This window comes from Gastrolobium bilobum, unplaced genomic scaffold, assembly GCF_033153095.1.
Source record: "Gastrolobium bilobum isolate Gb01-03AN ecotype WA unplaced genomic scaffold, APGP_CSIRO_Gbil_v1 utg4377, whole genome shotgun sequence".
In the NCBI taxonomy this organism is placed as follows: Eukaryota; Viridiplantae; Streptophyta; class Magnoliopsida; order Fabales; family Fabaceae; genus Gastrolobium; species Gastrolobium bilobum.
The window spans coordinates 1369633-1389941 of record NW_026895684.1 but is presented as its reverse complement, the minus strand read 5'-3'; the positions used below and the strand labels follow the sequence as shown (position 1 = coordinate 1389941).

The following is a 20309-nucleotide window of genomic DNA, read 5'->3' as shown; positions in this document are numbered from 1 at the left end:
TAATTAGTCAAATATGAAAGAACTGTAAGTATAGAAGTGGGATGCCAGACGCCATTTCTATTTTATGTTCCCCTTTATTCTGTTTTCTTTTCTTTAATATTTGTGTTAGATGCCGTCATTGTCCAGTTCCCTACCCCAAAAGTTTCTTTCAACCACGCTATTGATATGTTACACATCGCTAACATAAAAGGCTCCAAATAAATTACATATACAAGCCGTTGATGGATTTATTTATTCCTTGAAGTATACACTTGTGCAAACATGACCCTCCATTAATATGCCCAAAGCTGTTGAACTAATTATGTCTTGTTTATGTTGCTTGAACATGTAAAACTACTTTAATTTGTATTACTGTATGTGGTCATCGTCCATTTACAAAGATAAGTGAGGAATCATAGAAAGGCTTGGAAATGATATTGATGGGACTTCTAATCTATTGTCCATAACACCCCCTAATTGTCAAATGGATAGTAATTGAGTCTTGGACATACCCATGGTTGTCTGATGATGATGCTGGCCGTACGATTGAGCATCTTATTGATCCTTGATGAACATATTTATCTATGATCTGTTGCAGATGTAACTTTTGCGTGTGCAATATACCTTCATACTCCTGCATTCTGTAAATGCCGGCACATAATTTACGTATGCGGGGGCATATATGCCTTCATTTATTTCCATCAATTCCTGTTTATAAATCTCACGTGGCTTGTTTTTCCTCATATGCACGAGGCAATGAAGTAATCTCGGGCCACATACTTTTTTTTTTTTTTTTTGAGATAACGGGCCACATACTTTGATAATCCGTTTAATGAGCTGTATTGTATAACGTCTATAAATATATACGAGATAATTTTTAACACTACTACCTGGCAAGATACGAACATGATAAGAAAAATTCGTATTAGGATTGATTTATTTTCAAATTCATGTTGTGTTCATGTTGGTAAAGATTTGTTGGAAATTGACAATCACACACAAATCAAAAAATAAAAGAGAAAAAAAAAGAATTTTGATACGGTGATTTACCTTGGTTCATCCAATTTAGGCTACGTCCAACTTGTCTCATCCAATTTAGGCTACGTCCAGCTTGTCTGTATTATATTCATCTCATCGTCACTCGATTTTGCCTTTCCCGACAACAAGGGCCCTCATCAACAAGCAAAGTATAAGTCATATCCAACAAAATTGACATACTAATTTTTGTGTCTCATCGTGTGATAATCCGCAAATACGAAATTGACTCGCATTAATCTTTTTATAGGTTATTCGTGTTGTATTGTGTCAATCCCCGTAACAAGTGACACACTTTGAGGTTGACATGTTATTCATATCATGTCGACTCGCATAATAAGTACAACACTTTGAGATTAGCAGGTTATTCATGTTGTATCATATCAACTTACAAAATAAGTGAGTCGTCTTTGTGTCAAAATATTTGATCCATTTTAAAATTTGTATCGTGTTCGTGTTAAATGTATTTACATTCGTGTCAAAATCGTATCATATCGTTTCAACGTAAATTGTCACCCTAATAAAATACACTTAATGAACAATAAGGAGAAGAAGAAATTGCTAGTAATCTCTCCCTTTATGTTCCAATTCATCCATATTTAATTAAGGGAAAAAGATGTGTCATTTTAAACAATACAACTTGTGTTCTTTCATTTTCGTAAAGAGATGGAATCCACTGGAAAAAAATAAAGAAAAAGAAAACTAAAAATGTAGGACCCACACCTTTTTGTAAGAGTGAATAGACATGAATTATATCATTTAAAATGACACTCGTTTTTTCCTTTAACTATTCCTCCAAAAATTAATCTGTTACTAAAATAATAAAATAACGACATGTGTGGATATTGGGGAGCTATATTTGAATAATATATATATTTATATATGTTCTCGCCATTCGCCAACACCCCATCGTATAAGTTTTGAACTTTCTAAATGTCATTTCACGATGATCCTACACATTTTTATGTATATATGAGATAATCTTATCTTTTACAATATAAAAAATATTGAATCCTGAAAATGTGTGTGTCGGATATTATTAATTGTTTTAACGTAATAATTTCGCATGATCCCGCATATTGAGGGGACCATACCAGTATTATAGATAGAAACATATATTTAATTAACGTGTTTTATAAGAATTATGTTATAGGAAAAATGATTGTGTCATGTTATACAGATTCTTTTTTCGTGCCTTAATTTTTAGTTTTTTTTTTTTTTTTACTTCAAAACATGCGAGATCCACAAAATATTGTATGTGTAGGAAACTTTCTTTTGTCATGTTGCATGATGAATGCAAACTCCTTAATTAATAGCAGATAGATATGAGAAAGGTAATATGCGTAATTAATAAAATAATGGTGCGGCTTTTTGTTTCAGAAAAGGGCACTGGGCAGATTAAAGATTTCTAATACGCGAACTGCTGTATCTAAGTCAATAAACAAAGCTATGCTAGCTTATGATTTTGAATAAACTAGGGGATTATTTTTTTTATATTGCATAAAAACAAAATCAGCAGACATATAAGGAAGAGAAAAAAATTTAAAGTGGAACTCACATAAAATTTGTGTCTACTGGAAGATTATTTTGTCTTATACAACATAAGAAAAACAATCCCCTTAAATAAATTATACTCTTCTTTTTAATATTTGAATTACATTATTTTCTTCATTGAAAAGTTCATAGACCCTCAATATATATATATATAATAAGTATAGTTGAGATGTGCATTTGAATTTTTTTGTAACAAATAATTTAATTTCAGTAACATAAGATTAATTCCAAAATACCAATATTGTAAAAACAATAAAGTTATATGCCAATTTCAGTTGCGTAATTTCATTGATAAATCATTGATAAGTAAATATGTAATATAATAGTATTTTTAAGTTATTTTAATAATGTATAACTTTACAAAAAATATTTTTTATTATATAAAAAAAGCAGTTTAGTTGAGATTTAAAAAAATAAAATAAAAGATTATAGAAGATGAAAAAGTTAAAATGATGTAAATAAAAAATGAAAAGTAAAATGAAAATAATAGCTATGTAATAAAAATAATTAAATTTAAAAAGATGTGAAAATAATAGTGTGAGAATAGTTTTTTTCCTGCCTCAACTTCGGATAAACAATCATCTAACCATCTCATTCAACAGCTTAAACGAGTAAGTGATGGGTCTTTAATTTGGGCTTGAAAAATGAATATTATACAAACTCATTTTTATCTTATTTTATCTCGTATTGACTTAATTATACCATAAAGTGGGAGCACAAAAAATCAAACTCTTAACTTTATGATTACTTTGGCTTTGATACATGAGAAATAAGTATATCACCCAACAACTCAAGTTGGTAAGTAATAAAATTTCAATAATTTATATTATATCTCTTTAATAATTTTTAAATTGAATAATATTACACCCAAAAAAGTTAAAAATTTGATAAAATTTAAGAGTGGTTATTCCTTTTAGTACGCCTCGTGTCCTTTTTGTGGAGCAAAGTTATTGTGGTCGAGTACCAAAATAAATCAGGTGGGACTGTGGAGAGAAAAAAGAAAAAAGAAATTAATACAATATCAATTTTTGAATGGAAAGATCATAGTGGTCCTGTATCATATTAAAAAATTCTCTTTTTGTGGGGTTTCCTATTATTATTATTTAGATTGTCCTCTCTAGAATTATTCTTCATCATCGGTCATGAATCAATCAAAACAACTAAGTGATGGATACCAGAATAGCTGAAAAAGATAAAATAGATGAGAACACGAGACAAATCAAATATTAAAAAGAAATTGAAAAATAATACCCCGGAGAAAGAAAAAGAAAAAACAACAAATATTTGGTCAATGAAATGGTCAATATTTTATTTTTATTCATGTCTTGGTGTTTTCTGAAGCGTATCAAGCTGTTACTACAGCCAAGTTGGATAGATGTAGAAAAATTAAGACAACCAAACAAGCAACCGTTCGAATCTTCCCATATTCTTATTTGAAATTAAATGTTATTATTTACACTAATAATTATTATTTAAGTGATAAATTTTAAATTAAAGGAAAAAATAATATGGGATATCCGCTCCCAATATGAATTCACAGTTTTTTGTTTTTTTTTTTTTGTAATCAGAATTCACAGTTCTTGAGTCGGATTAAACCAGTTTGTATAAAAAATAATAATTATTCTTTATATTTGAAAGATAGTTATTTTATTTCCTCAATTTAATTTCTTCACTTTTTCTTCAATTTTGTTCCCGATAAGGATATTTTGTCATGGCGATGTACAGGACAGATATTTAGAGATCACGCCAAATTTCTAATTAATGACCTTTACCTAACCTAACCACAGAAACAACTTGAAATTTCAAAATGCTTCTTAAACATATGATTAGACAACACTAACTATCTTTTATTATTATTTAGCATTGTTTTACAGTAAAAAAATAATAACAATTACATTTTAAATTAAGTCTAATAACATCATTGAATTTAAGTCAGCTAGTTGCAGGTTCACGGGCTAGCTACATGATCAATTAAGCTTAGAAAAAAGAAATCAAAATGTCAACTTACAAACCGACGATTTATTGAGTTAAAAAAAAGAATGAACAGATATTCAAAAAAAAAAAAAGAATGAACCCACACCAAAAAAAAAGAAAAAAGAATGAACTTACAACCCTAATATATTTTGGGTTATAGGAGCTAGTTAATTATGCTTGTGATAAGAAAAGCCTCCAATAGTGAGATTAGGAATATCAATAAATATTTCTAAAGGAACGAAACTTTGACTGAAAAAAATCACAAGGGTGTGTTTGAGAGTCATTATTAAAAGGAAAAGGAAAAAAAAGGAGAATGTTTTACTTATATACCCTCCCCTTTATAGTTTACAAAGAATGGAGGAAGGGAATGAGAGATTTTTGTAAATCCCTTTAATACTCTTTACACTTTTAAAATTAGAGTTTCCCTAATTTGTGAAGTTTGAGGGAGGATTTTTAACTCCGAAATAAGAAGAGGAGAATACATTTTATTTTCTTTCTCTTCCTTCCCCTCTCTTCCAAATTCCTAAACACACTCCAAAGCTTTGCTTGAGAGTTTAGAGGGGAAGGGGAGAAAAGAAATTCAACGGAGAGAGAGAGAAAGGGGAAAGAAAGAAATTTGAGAGTTAAAACCCCTCAAATTGAGGGAATTTTGATTTTAAGAACAAGAATGATTTTGGAAGGTTCTGTGAAAATTCCTAAATCATTCTCCTTACTTCTTTCAACTCACAAACAAGAAAGACTTTAATGTTTATACAGTGAATGTATATAAGTTATCTACATTCGTTTCCAAAATAGCATTGTTTTGGGTTAAAAAATTAAAAAATTATAATAAAAAAACTATTATAATCTTGAAATAAATTATAATTATAAAAATACTTTGATTTTCGCATCAAAACGATGTCGTTTTGGTCTCAACGTAGATAATTATCTTGTAAAAAAAGAGAACCCTAAAAGAAATTAATAAAACCCTTCCCTTTCTTCCTTTTTCCTCTTATTAAAATTAACTCTCAAACAAATCATAAATGAAGCTTTGCATGTACTGATTATTCATTGTACATAGAATGTTTGGTCTCCCCCTTCCCATCATTTGTTCTCGTAAAACAATAGTCCAGAGAGTTCCAAACTATTGAATTTCCTGTTATTCCTTTAAGTCCATTTTCAGGGAGTGCATTTCAAAGTGTTAAGTATATTCCTTTTAGTAAAGTCGTAAAATACGAAAGCACGAGAAAAAGAAGAGTAAAAGAGAGACTCTCTCCCTCTGGCTGCAGGGGTAGTGGTAGAGATACCTTAATAACGATGCACAAGAGGCAACAGCTACTTTCTTGATTTGATCTTGATCTATAGATTTGATATGAAGATAGTGATGTGAATAGACAAACATAATTTTCAAGTCGGGATCTAATGTGACTGAAATTTTAAGAAGTTGATACCAGTCGCCATTTTGACAAGTCCAATGCCACCTAACAATTTTCCTCTTTTTTTTTTGGTTAGCACTATTAGCCTTTTCTTATGGGGCACGTTAATATATTCCCATTTTGTTTGATTCAAACGCTTGCTGTATTCAACGAGGGTCTCGAGATTTTTAGCAATTTAGGTTTAGATACTTGATTGTAATTGATAGAAAATTAAAGAAAGGACTGAGTCAAAGGCATATCACAAGTCTACGTAGTGGGTGTGGGGTGGTCATGTGGTCCAACAATTAGGATATGGTGGAGTCTGTTTGTAGGAGGGGGGGCATATATGGCAGGAAACTAGCCCAGAGAAATTGATGATGGACTTGTCTTCGTTATTTTGGGTTCAGCAATCTGCACCCGATCCCAGGCTCTGACCAATGACTATTTGTAATAGTGAGCAATTTAACAAAAACATTCATATAATTCGCGTATTGCTTATGTCATTAATTTAATCGAAATTTTGAGAGTTTAATGTTTTTTTTAACTGCTTTTGTCAAAATAATTCATGGCTTTATCAATGTTAGATCAGCCGAACCACTGTTTGCGTGTTTTAATTTTATTGTTCATGAATTATCACATTATTTGTGGAAAAAATTGAAAGTAAATGTTTTAAGATTAATATCAAAAATAAAGGAAAACAGAAAGTTATTACTTTTTTTCACCTTTCAATTGGAGAGATAGCATCTTAAAAGGACCTTTATAAGAGATGTTCTGTTTTAAATGAGAGTTTTCTTACAAAATAGCATCTCAAGCTGACCTTTATAAGAGAGTAAGGATATCTTTGGTACATAGTATAGGATAAGACCTGACAGTATAAGACCTGATAATATAAGACTTAATTGTATAAAACCTTATTGAATTTTAATATTATCCAGCGTTTGGCACGATATTGTATAAAATAATATATTATATAAGATAATATCATCTAGTATTTAGTAATGCACTGTATAATACTATATATGATAAAAATAAATATTTTTAATAAAAATATCCTTTAATAAAGAATTTATATAATTCTTCAAAAAATGTCATATGATATTAATTTTTATAAAAATTTATTGAATAGTGTGTCCAAAATATAAATTAATTTTTATAAAAATAAAATATTCAATATTTTAAAAATTAATATATTGAAAAATTAATTTTTATTTTAATAGATTAATATTAAAATAATATATTAATTTTTGAGAATTACATTGGTCAACGATGTTAATACATCAATCTCTTATCAGGCCTTATCCATCATCCTTAGGCCGGATTAAGTTATACATCGTTTTGATGTATTAAGGGATTATGCTATATAAACTTATACTATACGATGGTCACATCAAATAACACTGAAAATGTCATAACGTATATAGTATAAGCTTATACTATCATGCTTTATACGTCACACCAAACATGCCTTAAAAGAAAGTGAGAAATGATAAAGTATATTTTACTTAATGAAATAGTTAACTAACGAAATTAATCAATCCATAATAATAATTTTTTTTTTTATGAAAAGTACGCGATCACTTATATTAATAAATGTAGCCTTCGATCGATTGGTCAATTGAAGTTTTAATGTTGGTTGCTCTAATTAAACCAATTTTCAAAAAGCTGTTCTCCTCTTTGACGCATTTTCATTCTCTTCTTCCTAGCTTTCCTCTATATTGGAAGGCAGTTTGTGGTGCAAGATTATTAAAGACATGTTTGATACTTAATATAGCATAAAGTCTGATAGTATAAGACTTTATTAAATTGTAATAATATCTGATACTTGGCATGATATTGTATAAGATAATATCATTTATTGTTTAGTAATGTACTGTATAATACTAGATATGATAAAAATAAGTATTTTTTTTTATAAAAGTACACTTTAATAAAAAAATTATATTCTTCCAAATATGTCATATAATATTATTTTTTATAAAATTATATTGATTAGTGTGTCCAAAAAATATATTAATTTTTATAAAAAATACTAATGTTTAAAAAAATAATATATTGAAAAAATATTTTTAATTTTAATACATTAATGTTAAAATGATATATTGATTTTTGATAATTGCACTTGTCCGTAATATTAATATATCAACCTTTTATCAAGCATAATCCTACTTCCTTAGGTCTAATTAAGTTATATATCACTTTGATGTATTAAGGGATTCTGTTATATAATTTTATAGTATATGATAGTGACACCAAATAAATATAAATCTCATAATATATAGTATAAATTTATGGGAAAAACTATTCTCATATTACATGAGATTAATTTTCTCTCCTACATATCATTTGATAACTATGTAGCCTTTTTATTTTTTTAGGTGACGAGACCCATATATTTGTCTCTATGATATAAGATAACTTATCTTTTTTAATATGAGATTAATAAATCCTAAATTTATACTATCAAACCTTTTTAAAAAAAAAAAAAGATATACTATCAAACCTTGTACGTAGGAATTAGAAGTTAGAACAATCCTATGTTGAGGCTTATGACACAATGACAACTTACGAATGTATCAAACTCTAGTCTCTGGTACTTATGGATCTGTTACAAACTGATAAAGGTAGAGATTTAAGTTTGGGCCACAAGACATCTGCAGGGATGCAGGGAGCGAATATGTGGGTCAAGTGCAATAAACTTAGATGGGACAAACATCGCGGTTCTGAAAAGCCCATTGACTTGGGCTTTTGCCCCTCCTTAACTACTGAAAAAAACCCATTGAAGCCTTTTGCCCCTCCAAAATTCAACCCTCCGTACAAGTTTCTCTCTGTGGTGAAGTTAGTCACTCGGCGTTTGGTACGAGGTATTTTTTAAGATCTTCGAAAAATTGAATATTTTTAAATTTTTTATTTTCAGATATTATTGTAAATTGAATATTTTCATCATATTTTTTAAAATCGTGATTTTTGAATAATTTTTTTTTCCCTCTACCAAACACCTCCTTTTATATATGGAAAAAATGTTTGTCATTTTAAATGACATAAAGTTATGTCATTTTAAGAGAGAGATAGACACAATTTTTTTATTTATTTAAATTTTAAATTAAAAAAATCACTCAATTTCTCTCTTCCATGATTTCTATTTTTGTGTGTCTGTCTCTCTCCTAAAATGACATAACTTATGTCATTTAAAATGACAAACACCAAACCCTTTATATATATATATATATATATATATATATATATATATATATAGGGCTTAACATTTCTGCAGCAGCCGTAGATAGTGTTATCTACAGCTGACATAGAAAAATGAGTCCACGACTTTAAAAAAAAAAAAAAACTCAGGATCCGTTGCCGTATCCTAGGATTCGGACGCGGATCCTTGCTTGCTGTAGGTACAGCAGCTGCAGAAATCATTTTGCCATATATATATATATATATATATATATATATATATATATATATATAAGGTAGGATCTTTTGACACCAGTGTTAAATTTAAAGTTTGACACATCATCTGAAAGTCGTTAGATCAATATGTGTCACATATTTACAAATCAATGTTATTGATTTTTTTTATCTAATGACTCTCACATGAGGTGTCAAATTTTAAATTTGACATTGATATCAAAGGATACTAATTTATAGACATAATATTTAATATTATTATAATTTTAATTTATAACATGCTAATAATATAAAAGAAAAGTGAAAAAAAAATAAAAAGTTTCATGTATGTATTAAGACCACAAGGGTTTAAGTGATACATTTTTATAACCACAGTTGATATAAATGATACTTTGAAATCATAGCGAGCTAAATCATATATTTTTGTAATCACGTGACCAAATGATAAATTATAGGGGTTTGTATTTATCATTTAACATGACCATTCAAAGTTTCATATACACACAATATTTTGTGAGACCCGCATGTTTTGAAGAAAAAAAAAACTAAAGCACACAAAACGAATCTCTATAACATAATACAATCATTTTTCGTACAACATAACTCTGATAAAATCCTAAATTATATAACAATAATAGTAGGTGAAAATGAAATTATCAAAAATGAAAAAATCGAGTCAAACGACTAGACTGAACAGTATAATTGATAACTGAAATTTGATGAAATGGAAACAAAAATGAAAATTCATTCTTGTCCTCTTCAACCCAAATGCAAAATTAAAAAAAATAAAAAATATTGCGATAAAGAATTAAACACTCATCTAAAGATGAAGTGGCGGATTTCCTGATAAAGGTCAGAGGGATATATCTATGTTTGTTTGCTTAGCACATAGAAAACTGGATCTATCCAAACCAGCCCCTCCCAAAAGATTATTAAAATGAAGTTTTGACAAACAAACTGGGTGTAAACTTGGATCAACTTGGAGAGCAAGGCAATATTGCAGCCAGCAGCGGAAATAAATAAGCGCGGCATGGCATGTGTTCTACTTTTTTTTTTTTTGCCATTCCAAGTCCAAACCCATTTCTCATTATTTTCTTAGAACTTAGCTAACCTTTTTTTCTTAGCCATGCCCATTTCTAGGTTTATGCTCTTTTCATCATCCAAGCATCGCTCCACCAGGGAAGCTCTTGGTTTTCTTCGAAGGTCATTCTCTAATATCTCACCAGTTTATTCTTCTTAGTTTAAATTTGGGGATTTTATTTTCTCCTCAAATTAATTAATTTGATTCAATAACATTGAAATAATATGACGAAATTGCTACGGGTTCTAGGCGTTTCGAATCTTGGTTCATGCCTGAACGTGCAATCAGTGTGCACACACTGGTACTGTTTAATGAGCAGTTGATGTTATTCTGATTTTGTCATGCATTTTCTTGATAGGTCTGTTCCCTCTAAGTCAACTCAATCTGTTAGCTATACAAACTCTACAAGACACAGTAACAAAAAGCATGATGTTCATCCTGTATTACCTGCAGAATCGCACTCTCACTCCCAGGTTTCTCGCTCTGGGGGAACTTATGCTGTTGTATGCTCCTGTATCTCTCTTTTATTTTTATTTTTTATTTTTTATTATTATTACATTGTTATGCAATAATTGCATGAAAAATGGATTGAATTCTAGTGTATCGTTCTCACTTTTGATTTTACTGCAGACAGCTGCTGTTCTAGGATTTGCTGGGATTGCAGCTTTTTTTCATTATAATGATGAGAGAAGAGCTGTTCCAAAAGGTATTTGAGATCTAGTAATCTCAATTGATCTGCTTTAAAAGAGTTTGAAGTATTTGTTTTCACTATAGCCTCGTTGAATTGTTGTAACATTGTCCTTATTCTTCTGCATCACGAGTAAAGTTAGATATATCTTATTCTTTTCTTATACTAAGAATCTGGTAAAGTTTGATTAAAGGATGAATATGGTTAGACTATATGATTTATTATGTTGAAAATTTTGTCAGGTTAGTTTGTTGCTAGACATGGGAAACTTCAAATTTTGATATTCCTTTATAGTTAACCAATTAAGGGAGCCAGTTAAGCATAATTTGTTCCAGAACAACTCAGAACCCAATTGAAATTCAGTCTTGAAACTGCCGCACAAATTTGTATAACTTGAGTTTAAAACAGTGCACACTCGCACGATACACGCACAAATAAAAAGGCTTAACATTTGATCTTTTCTAATCAAACTTATTATTTTTGCTCCTGCATCATGAATCTGTATAACTTAAAATGATGTGTACGCATGACGCGTGCATGCATTAAAAGTCACATAAAGGTTTAACATATGATCTTCTCTAATCAAACTTAATATTTTGCTCCTGCATCAACTTGTAACGGTGGAGTTCATAGGTTGTTGAAACTAATTTTGAAAGTATGGCCCAATTGTTTTGGAATTACGTCTCTCTATTAAAGCCATCCATACAAGCATGCCAAACACTTTGCAGATGGAAAACTTTCACAGTACATCTTTGGCATTACAGACGTTGAGTGGCAAAAGTGTCTGCAATTTGGTTCATTCTTCATTTAGTTATGTTACAAACATTAAGTTTTGAATCATGACAATGTGCCAAATCTACTCTATTCACTTTTAGTCCATGTGATGATTACTAAAGTGAGCCTATATATGTGTTCGAGGAGGGTTTTTTTTTTTTTTTCTTTTGCTAATTTTCTAGACAAACACATTACTTGGTTTATTAGTGTAATACAGCTTGGTTTCTTGCTGTCGAAGAAACTTCAAATTTAGGTCTCAGAAATAAAATGTTCTTATCCAATGGGTGTAGCTTAATTGGCAACACAGGATGAATAGGAAGGGAGAGAACTTGGATTCGATTCCCATCAAATAAACATTTGGGGAGGGGCGAAGAGTTTTAAATGTGATTAAGCCTCGACTCGGGATTAGTCTCATAACCGGCTCAAAGAGTTGAAGTTTGTGGGGATATTGGGGGACCGACTAACCTCAAAGAGGTAATTAGAGTCGGTATATCAAAAATAAAAAAATAAATAAAATGTTGTTACTTTTGTTCTTCATATGTAGCAGCCAGTTATCAATGATCTGCATATGCTTTGATGACAATATCTAGTATATGAAGAACAAATCATTAAAGTAGAATGTCAGGTGCATATCTTAATCTGTTGCATTTTCGTTATTAGATTATTCCTAGGGATTATGACATAGTATAATCAAATATACATACAGGAAGTGTCCATGACATCATTAGTTGCTACTCCATATTGTAGATCCATTTTTTTTTCCCTAAAATTCTATCATTTCTTTTCTTGAATCTACTACTTTACAAAATATGCACTCCTATTCAGGGCTTGAAACTAGAGCTAGGGATAAATATGAGTTCCACTGCTTTATGTTGTGATGCTTCCTGATATGAAAGAGTGTTGTATTTTCATTATCCTAATTTCTCTATTTGTTGGCTCAGGTCATCTGGGTAATGACTGCAGTAGAAATGTTGTCAATGGACCCATAATTGGGGGTCCCTTTACACTAATTAATTCTGATAAACAAACAGTTACAGAATGTAATTTTCTTGGAAATTGGGTCCTCCTCTACTTTGGCTATACCTCATCCCCTGATCTTGGGCCTGAGCAAGTCCAAATTATGGCCAAGGCAATTGATACATTAGGTTTGACACCTCTATCTCAGTTTACTGTATTACAAGTTTCTTTCTTGGATCAGTCTTAACATTATGTATTTTATTTGCATCAAGAATCAAAACAGAAACTTAAGATTCTACCCGTGTTTGTTACCATTGATCCTCAGCGTGATACTCCCTCACAACTTCGTGCATACCTTCAAGGTTAGATTGTAATTACTGAAACTTTTGGCTTTGGTCAATAATACTTTATGTGATACCCTTGCCTTCCCCGTCAGTGAATTTTGCCCTATTAAATTTTCTCTTCTCTCTTTCCCTGTGATGTTCTGCAGAGTTTGACTCAAGAATCATAGGATTAACTGGACCTGTTGCAGCTATTAGACAGATGGCACAAGAGTACCGTGTTTATTTTAAAAAAGTAGAAGAGGATGGTAGTGATTATCTTGTTGACTGTTCCCATAACATGTAAGCCCTTGTTTTACCTTTATGTATTCTTGTGTAGTTCTGCGTGGTTGCACTTAACATGGATATAAGCTGTGTTAAAACAATCAGGTATTTGTTGAACCCTAAAATGGAGGTTGTGAGATGCTTTGGAACCGAGTATAATGCGGAGGAGTTATCAGAAGCAATATGGAAAGAGCTGAACAGAAACGCCTCTTGATGCTTTAGATTGCAGAATGCAGCCCCACATTACTATTTATCTATACTCAATATTTTTTTTTTTTCTGGTGGGGTCACATAATCATTTATGTATGACGAAGTAACTTTGGCGTTGGAGGATTGATTTGAGCTTTGCTTTATTATCAATTAGAGTAGCATGCGGAAAAATGTATTTGCAATCTGAGCTTCATTTGAGGTTTCCTGGATAATTTTCTTTGTTGGGTACCATTTTGGATAAAAAATTTATACCTGGATGTTTTCATATCCGCCTTCATCTACAAGCACTCTGTGTTTATATATATATATATATATATATATATATATATAACACTGTGATTTAATTCTTGCTGTTACCTCTCTCGTTGCTAGTGCCTCTCCTGCACTTCGTATATACCACATATTAAAATTTTAGATTTTATACAATTATACAAATTTATTGCTTACATATTTGGAACATTTTTTATTTTGTAAAATTATGATAAAATTGCATACTATAGCTTGGTGAAAAAACTTGATTTTAATTGAGTTGGTGAAAAAACTTGTTAGAGAGAGGAGAGTATCATATCAACTCCTGTGTGTCACAATGCGGTTTTTTGTGTCTGATTAACCAAGCTAGTCTACGTCATATAACTTGGATTTTCCTTTCCTTAATATTTTTTGTGAAGAAGGTGAATCCATATTTTTTTTTTTGAAAATTGTTCCAAAGGTATCTCCCAGCCAAAAGTCAAGGACTAATCCCCTCGATTAGGATAAATTACGCGACCGTGGGTACAACATCTCCTAACAAAGCCTTTTCTATATACACGGCCAGGAATTGAATCCCTATCAATATGCTTAAAGGACTCAGCTATCTACCAACTGTACTGGACTTTGTTGGTGGTGAATCCATATTTGACAAAGCCATTAAGCACGCTAGTAGTGAGGGATGTCAATAATTTAGAGAAGGGCTTAGATTTAAATATTTTCTCCTTATTGTAATATTTTTAAAATAATTATACTTGAGGAAAAGAAAGGTGAAATATATTTGTAAATTTTTTAAAGGAGCATATCAAGTAAGGCCTGATTTATTATCTGAATGAAAGAGGCACATAAATCTTATAATATAAATATAAGAATAGAGCACAAACCCATATGAATTTTTTCAATGATCATGTAATAATTAAGATTAATTATTTTTAATCTTAATTATTTGTATAAAATTAAATAACTTGACATGCCGCAGTTCTTCCAGTGCCATCGTTGATAACAAAAACAAGGTTATACATTTGTTTGCAAATATGTTACAGCTAGCGTGTAACATGCGATGCTTAAGTGTCTTGGCAGTTAAGAAGGATATGTAAGAAACAAAGAAGGGTACATATGGAAGTCTCGTAATTTCCAAAATTGTAGAGATCCTTATTCCACCCATGACCGGGTCTCTGGCTTCCTGTTTCTATCAAACAAAAACTGAAACAAAAAAGAATATGGAAGAGAAAAAAAAACTGAAAGCCAACTATTGCAATATTGTTTTTCAACAAAAACAACTTATTTTTCCATCACTTTTCTCATTTCCTGCAATTTCCTCTCTTGATAATGCCATTTCATTTGACCTCTCCAACTGCAAGGAACAGAAAAGCAAGAGATTTTTGTTTCCTAGTTTAGGCATTCACCCTCGTTTGGGCTCCTAGGTGGTGGTGTGTTTCAATTTGTGATGTTCGATTTCACATGGTTTGGTTGGAGATGTTTGAAGTCATCATTCTATAGAATCAATCTTTATTTGTACCATTGTTCATATTCCATGAATTTTCATTTCTGGACTTGTAAACCAAGAGATTTAAGCAGCCCGTACAATCTTGTTTTGGTTAGCTTAGGAAAATAGCAGTCATTTATTGTTTTCATCATCAACAACAACATAATAAATCATCCTTCAACATAAGCAGAAATAAATAAATAAATAAAAAAAATTAGAAGATGGAAAACAATTCGCCACATGCAAAATGTGGCTGTGGCTTAATAGCTGCAGTATTCCGGCCACGCAGAGGGACATTGGCAAGTTCTGCTCCCAACAACAACAATGGCAATGATTTTGGAAAGGCTTCAAACACCCCTGACACAAAAAGATTAAAAGGTGAATCTGAAGATGCAGCTTCTTTAGGAACAGCTTCATCTAATAAAGCCAAAGATTCTTCATCTCATTCTAACTCCAAGCCTATCCACAAGCCAACCCCTATTGTGAACCAAAACCAGCAAATGAACCATCCCAGAGAAACAGCAGGAGGCACGTCCAAAGTGTCACCAACCGTGGGTTATGCCAACCATGTTAGAAGGGTTCCTAAAGAAGCCGTTAGCATTTCTGGTGAGCTTGAAAGCATGATCGCCGATCACCAAAAATCCAAGGGAAGCAGCACCCTTGTTCGAGCTTCATCCAGCAACGTGATGCTGTATGGTAATTTAGGTAACCTGAGGCAAGGAGGGAATACCAATTCTCACAACGTGGTGGATTACCATGCCAAACAAAGGGAGGAAAACCCAGTTGCAAATGGAAGATACACAAACCATAAGGTGGAACATGTAGATAAAGGAAGCAACGAAGAATCAGGTTCTCTATGCAGGGCACTGTCTACTAGAATGGACCCCGAGCAATTGAAGATAATGGGCAATGAGGATTATAAGAATGGAAGATTTGCTGAAGCCTTGGCTCTTTATGATGCTGCAATTGCACTTGATCCTAATAAAGCTTCCTTTAGGAGCAACAGAAGTGCAGCGTTAACTGCTCTCGGAAGGCTTCTTGAGGCTGTGTTCGAATGCAGAGAAGCCATTCGAATAGAGCCTCATTATCACAGAGCTCATCATCGATTGGGAAACTTGAACATGAGGTAGAGATCAACTTGAATCTCTTACTCTTGTATCTTTTTCTTTTCTTTTCTTTCTTTCTTTTTTGGGTGTAGTCACTAATTGTTTCTATGTTACTGTCACTGTACCTTTGCCTACAGATTAGGAGAAACAGATAAGGCCCTATATCATTGTAAAAATGCAGGACCAGAGGCAGACCCGGATGAGATTGCTAAAGTAAAGAATATTCAGTTACATCTAAACAAGTGCACCGAGGCTCGTAGGTTAGGAGATTGGAACACCCTCATCATGGAGACCAACTATGCTATATCATCTGGTGCAGATTCTGCTCCACAGGTGAGCTAGTGGCCCCTTTTACAAAATTCACACATATGCATGCCAATTTCACTGATATGACTCTAGTTGTGGTCTTACTTGAAGATATTTGCATTGCAAGCCGAAGCATTTTTAAAGCTCCGAAAGCACCAAGATGCAGACGAAGCAATGTCAAAGGGACCTAATTTTGATGTGGATGAGTGCACTAAGTTCTTTGGGCCTATAGGTAATGCAAATTTGTTGGTGACTCGGGCTCAGGTTCATTTGGCTGCTGGCAGGTTAGTGCCTAGTTTCCAATTTAAATAAAGGGTAAAGGATTTCTCGAGATAAGTTATCTCCAGTGAGTCCAAAACAACATTTTTAGGACGAAAATCAAGGTATTTTTGTAATTATAATATATTGCAGGGTTATTTTAGTCTTTATCATTATAATTTTTTAATCTTATAACCCGAAATGACGTCGTTTTGAACTCACTAGAGATAACTTTATCTCCAATGACTGAAGAAATACTTTTTTCTTAAATAAAATATAAAATCATTAATATAATTTTCACCTTCACCTAACCGTTTAAGGTTTTGGGTTGAATTTATTTTTTAATGTATGCTTTATATACATTGTTTACTGTTGGCAGATATGAAGATGCTTTGGATGCACTTCAGAGAGCAACTAGGCTAGACTCTAATAATAAAGAGGTGAACAAGATGATGAGGAAGGCTAGAGCTGTGGCCAGTGCTAGATCAAATGGAAATGAGCTTTTCAAGGCATCGAAATTCTCTGAGGCATGTGTTGCCTATGGAGAGGGTCTTGAGCATGATCCATATAACTCGGTTTTGTTATGCAACCGAGCTGCATGTAGATCAAAATTAGGCCAATTTGAGAAAGCTGTGGAAGATTGCACTGCTGCTCTTAACTTGCGCCCATCTTACAGCAAGGCTAGATTGAGAAGAGCCGATTGTAATGCCAAGGTGAACCACCTAAGCTTACTTTGTTTGCTTTACATAATGCAACGCATTTTGAACAAAGAAGAGAAATTTTGTACATTTTTATAATATCTACTTCATGATGCAATTTGGTAAATATATGTGGTAGAACTCAAAATGTTGTTTGCATTTTCTAGTTATGTGATTTGTGTTATATTTATGATAAAATTGTAGTTGAAAAGATGGGAAGCATCAATACAAGACTATGAAATCTTGCTAAAAGAGACACCAGATGATGAAGAAGTAAGCAGAGCTCTGTTGGAGGCCAAAGAACAGCTTCAAAAATAGTGAGGTGAATTAAGGACACAAAAGTATGGTGGAGTTAACTTATAGTTAGACACGGAATATGGTGAAGAATAAAAAAAATAAAAAATAAAAAATTTAAATGTGACAAAGGTGAGAACAGGGAAAAGAGCTCTTAAGTCTTATCTGCGCTAACAAAGACGACAAACACATGGAATGGTCAATGATCAATGATCAATTCCTTTGAAAAAGAAGATAAAGCATGTTATGGAGGAATTGTGTGGAGGATGATTGATGTCCACTTCAGAAACACTAGGCCCCATTGTTTGTGGGCAAAAAGAAAGTCCTACGGTAATGTATAGTAAAACTTTGTATGCGTTTACTCTTAATCTCTTTTCTTCTTTTTATTTTCTTTTAGAAGAAACATAATGGAACTTGTTTGTAAAGAGCTTAAGTGCACATCAGATTTGTGCATACACGTGCTGAGAGAGTGATATGAAATAAAAAAAAATTTCACTACACTAATGCAATCTTTTAACATATAAATTGTGGGCTTTGGTTTTGTCCTGTTATCGAAATAAAAAAAAAAAATTCCTACAAAGAAAACGACAAACTAGATGATAATAAAGAAAGTGACAAATACATTGAATTGAAAGACTTTGTGTTTGACTTTGTGTTGTCGTAGTGATTGCATGATGTCAATTTTTTTCATGTAACATAATTCTTATTTTTCCCATAAATTATTAGATAGTATTTTGATCTCATTGTAAATTTTTTAATAATAATCGAGCTTGTGCATCTACAATAGTTTGTACTTTGTACAGATGTTTTTTAGGCAAATATTATTTTTCTTTTACATAAGATATCTACTTTCATCCTATCGCTTAAAAATATTATGATACACTAGGCCTCATTGTTCTCTCACTTCGATTTTCATATCACATCTTCTTCTTTTTTATAATGGTAGGACCCATCTATTTTCTCTCGATTAATAAAATCCTAATTTTTATGTCTCTCTCCTCTTTTGTTCTTTCATAGAGTCACGGAAGGCATATCCCTTCAATGTTGCCAGAAATACCTGAGCTCGTCACGTGACTTATCATGAAATGATGAAAGTCTACTTAAATGAATAAACTATGCGGCTACTATATTAGGGTTGTAACAAGTTTTAATCAAAGAAATACCGGCAAGTGATAAGGTGAGCTGAAAATATATATTCAATTTTCTTTTTTATTATTTTTAAGAGAAATTTAAAATCTTAATTTCAAGACCCGCTTTAAATCAAACTAATCACAAAATGATAAAATTATTGGAATAGCTAAAAAAAAAAAGGAAAAAAAAATACTAAATACACCAACGCTGTAATAAGAAGAAAAGACGATTTCTATACAAAGTTAATAAATTTTATGCAAATTATGCCAAAATTTTTTACATAGTCCTGCCTAAATTTGTGTTAGCCATTCTAAGGAAAAATTAAATTATTTTTATTTATGTTGCTACTATATTATTTCTCCAGAATGCATTATCATTCTTCCTGTTATATGCATTTATTTTGATATAGAAAAAATCGAGCATAGTACTTTTTTAATAACTTATCCACAACAAAATATCAATCTATGTTTGATTATATTAATTAAGTTAATTTTCATTACCTATATTATTAATAATAATATAATGAGAAAAATATTATTATTATTATTAGTATTGAGTTATATAAATCTTATGTTGAAGGACCACAATATAATTTTCCTATAGATACAGTGAAAAGAAGAGAAAATAAGATGAGGAAAGAAAAAAATAATGTGTGAATCACATGTCTTTATCTCTGCAGGAAAATCATTATTCTTCCTTCAACATAAAATTTTTATAGCCCATTATTATTTGAATTTTGCTATTAATAATTTCAAATGAGAAAGCATAAAAATTGGCTTTCTTTGTTTTCCATTTCCTTTCAAACCTATTAAAAATTTATATGTGAGTGATAATTAAAAATAAACTAAGCAAGAATATATAAAATGCAATGTCAAATTCATTTGTTGTAACTCGTCATTTAAGTTCATTAACTGCAATCTCTCCTAGTTATGCTTAAAAAGGTAATCATAATATTTTATGAAGAAAAACTATATATTTATTTTCATCCTTCAAATATATAAGCGAGATCACCCTCCAATTGTAAGAGCATGAAATTAATCTTACAAATAAATATACAACATCAAATTAATCAGATTAACCTTAAAACAACGAATTAATCGATGGCAATAATTAATAATTATCATC

The 20309-nt window shown here is 31.2% G+C and overlaps 2 protein-coding genes across 3 annotated transcripts; both read left to right on the top strand.

The window, feature by feature from the left end:
* Positions 1-10195: 10195 nt before the first annotated feature.
* On the top strand, positions 10196-13907 carry LOC133290986 (protein SCO1 homolog 2, mitochondrial). Of its 2 annotated transcripts, XM_061489154.1 has the most exons (8): positions 10196-10377; positions 10485-10547; positions 10784-10928; positions 11056-11131; positions 12829-13032; positions 13117-13206; positions 13335-13467; positions 13555-13907. In XM_061489154.1, exons 2-8 carry the CDS (start codon positions 10489-10491, stop codon positions 13661-13663), a joined length of 816 nt encoding a protein of 271 aa, XP_061345138.1. In that variant the 5' UTR covers positions 10196-10377; positions 10485-10488; the 3' UTR covers positions 13664-13907. The 2 variants fall into 2 exon arrangements, with proteins under 2 accessions (XP_061345138.1, XP_061345132.1); XM_061489148.1 differs by having other exon boundaries at positions 10196-10547.
* A 1705-nt stretch (positions 13908-15612) lies between these two features.
* On the top strand, positions 15613-18077 carry LOC133290064 (inactive TPR repeat-containing thioredoxin TTL3-like). Its single transcript, XM_061488122.1, has 5 exons — positions 15613-16517; positions 16635-16830; positions 16915-17087; positions 17441-17774; positions 17964-18077. Exons 1-5 carry the CDS (start codon positions 15613-15615, stop codon positions 18075-18077), a joined length of 1722 nt encoding a protein of 573 aa, XP_061344106.1.
* Positions 18078-20309: the final 2232 nt, after the last annotated feature.

Bases quoted from the DNA above. Each gene is read 5' to 3' on its own strand.
- LOC133290986 (XM_061489148.1), top strand. From the start codon at position 10,471: ATGCCCATTTCTAGGTTTATGCTCTTTTCATCATCCAAGCATCGCTCC. The intron at 13,207-13,334 runs GTTAGATTGTAA...GATGTTCTGCAG, and splicing joins ACTTCGTGCATACCTTCAAG to AGTTTGACTCAAGAATCATA. The intron at 13,468-13,554 runs GTAAGCCCTTGT...TAAAACAATCAG, and splicing joins GTTGACTGTTCCCATAACAT to GTATTTGTTGAACCCTAAAA.
- LOC133290064 (XM_061488122.1), top strand. From the start codon at position 15,613: ATGGAAAACAATTCGCCACATGCAAAATGTGGCTGTGGCTTAATAGCT. The intron at 17,088-17,440 runs GTTAGTGCCTAG...TACTGTTGGCAG, and splicing joins GTTCATTTGGCTGCTGGCAG to ATATGAAGATGCTTTGGATG. The intron at 17,775-17,963 runs GTGAACCACCTA...ATAAAATTGTAG, and splicing joins GAGCCGATTGTAATGCCAAG to TTGAAAAGATGGGAAGCATC.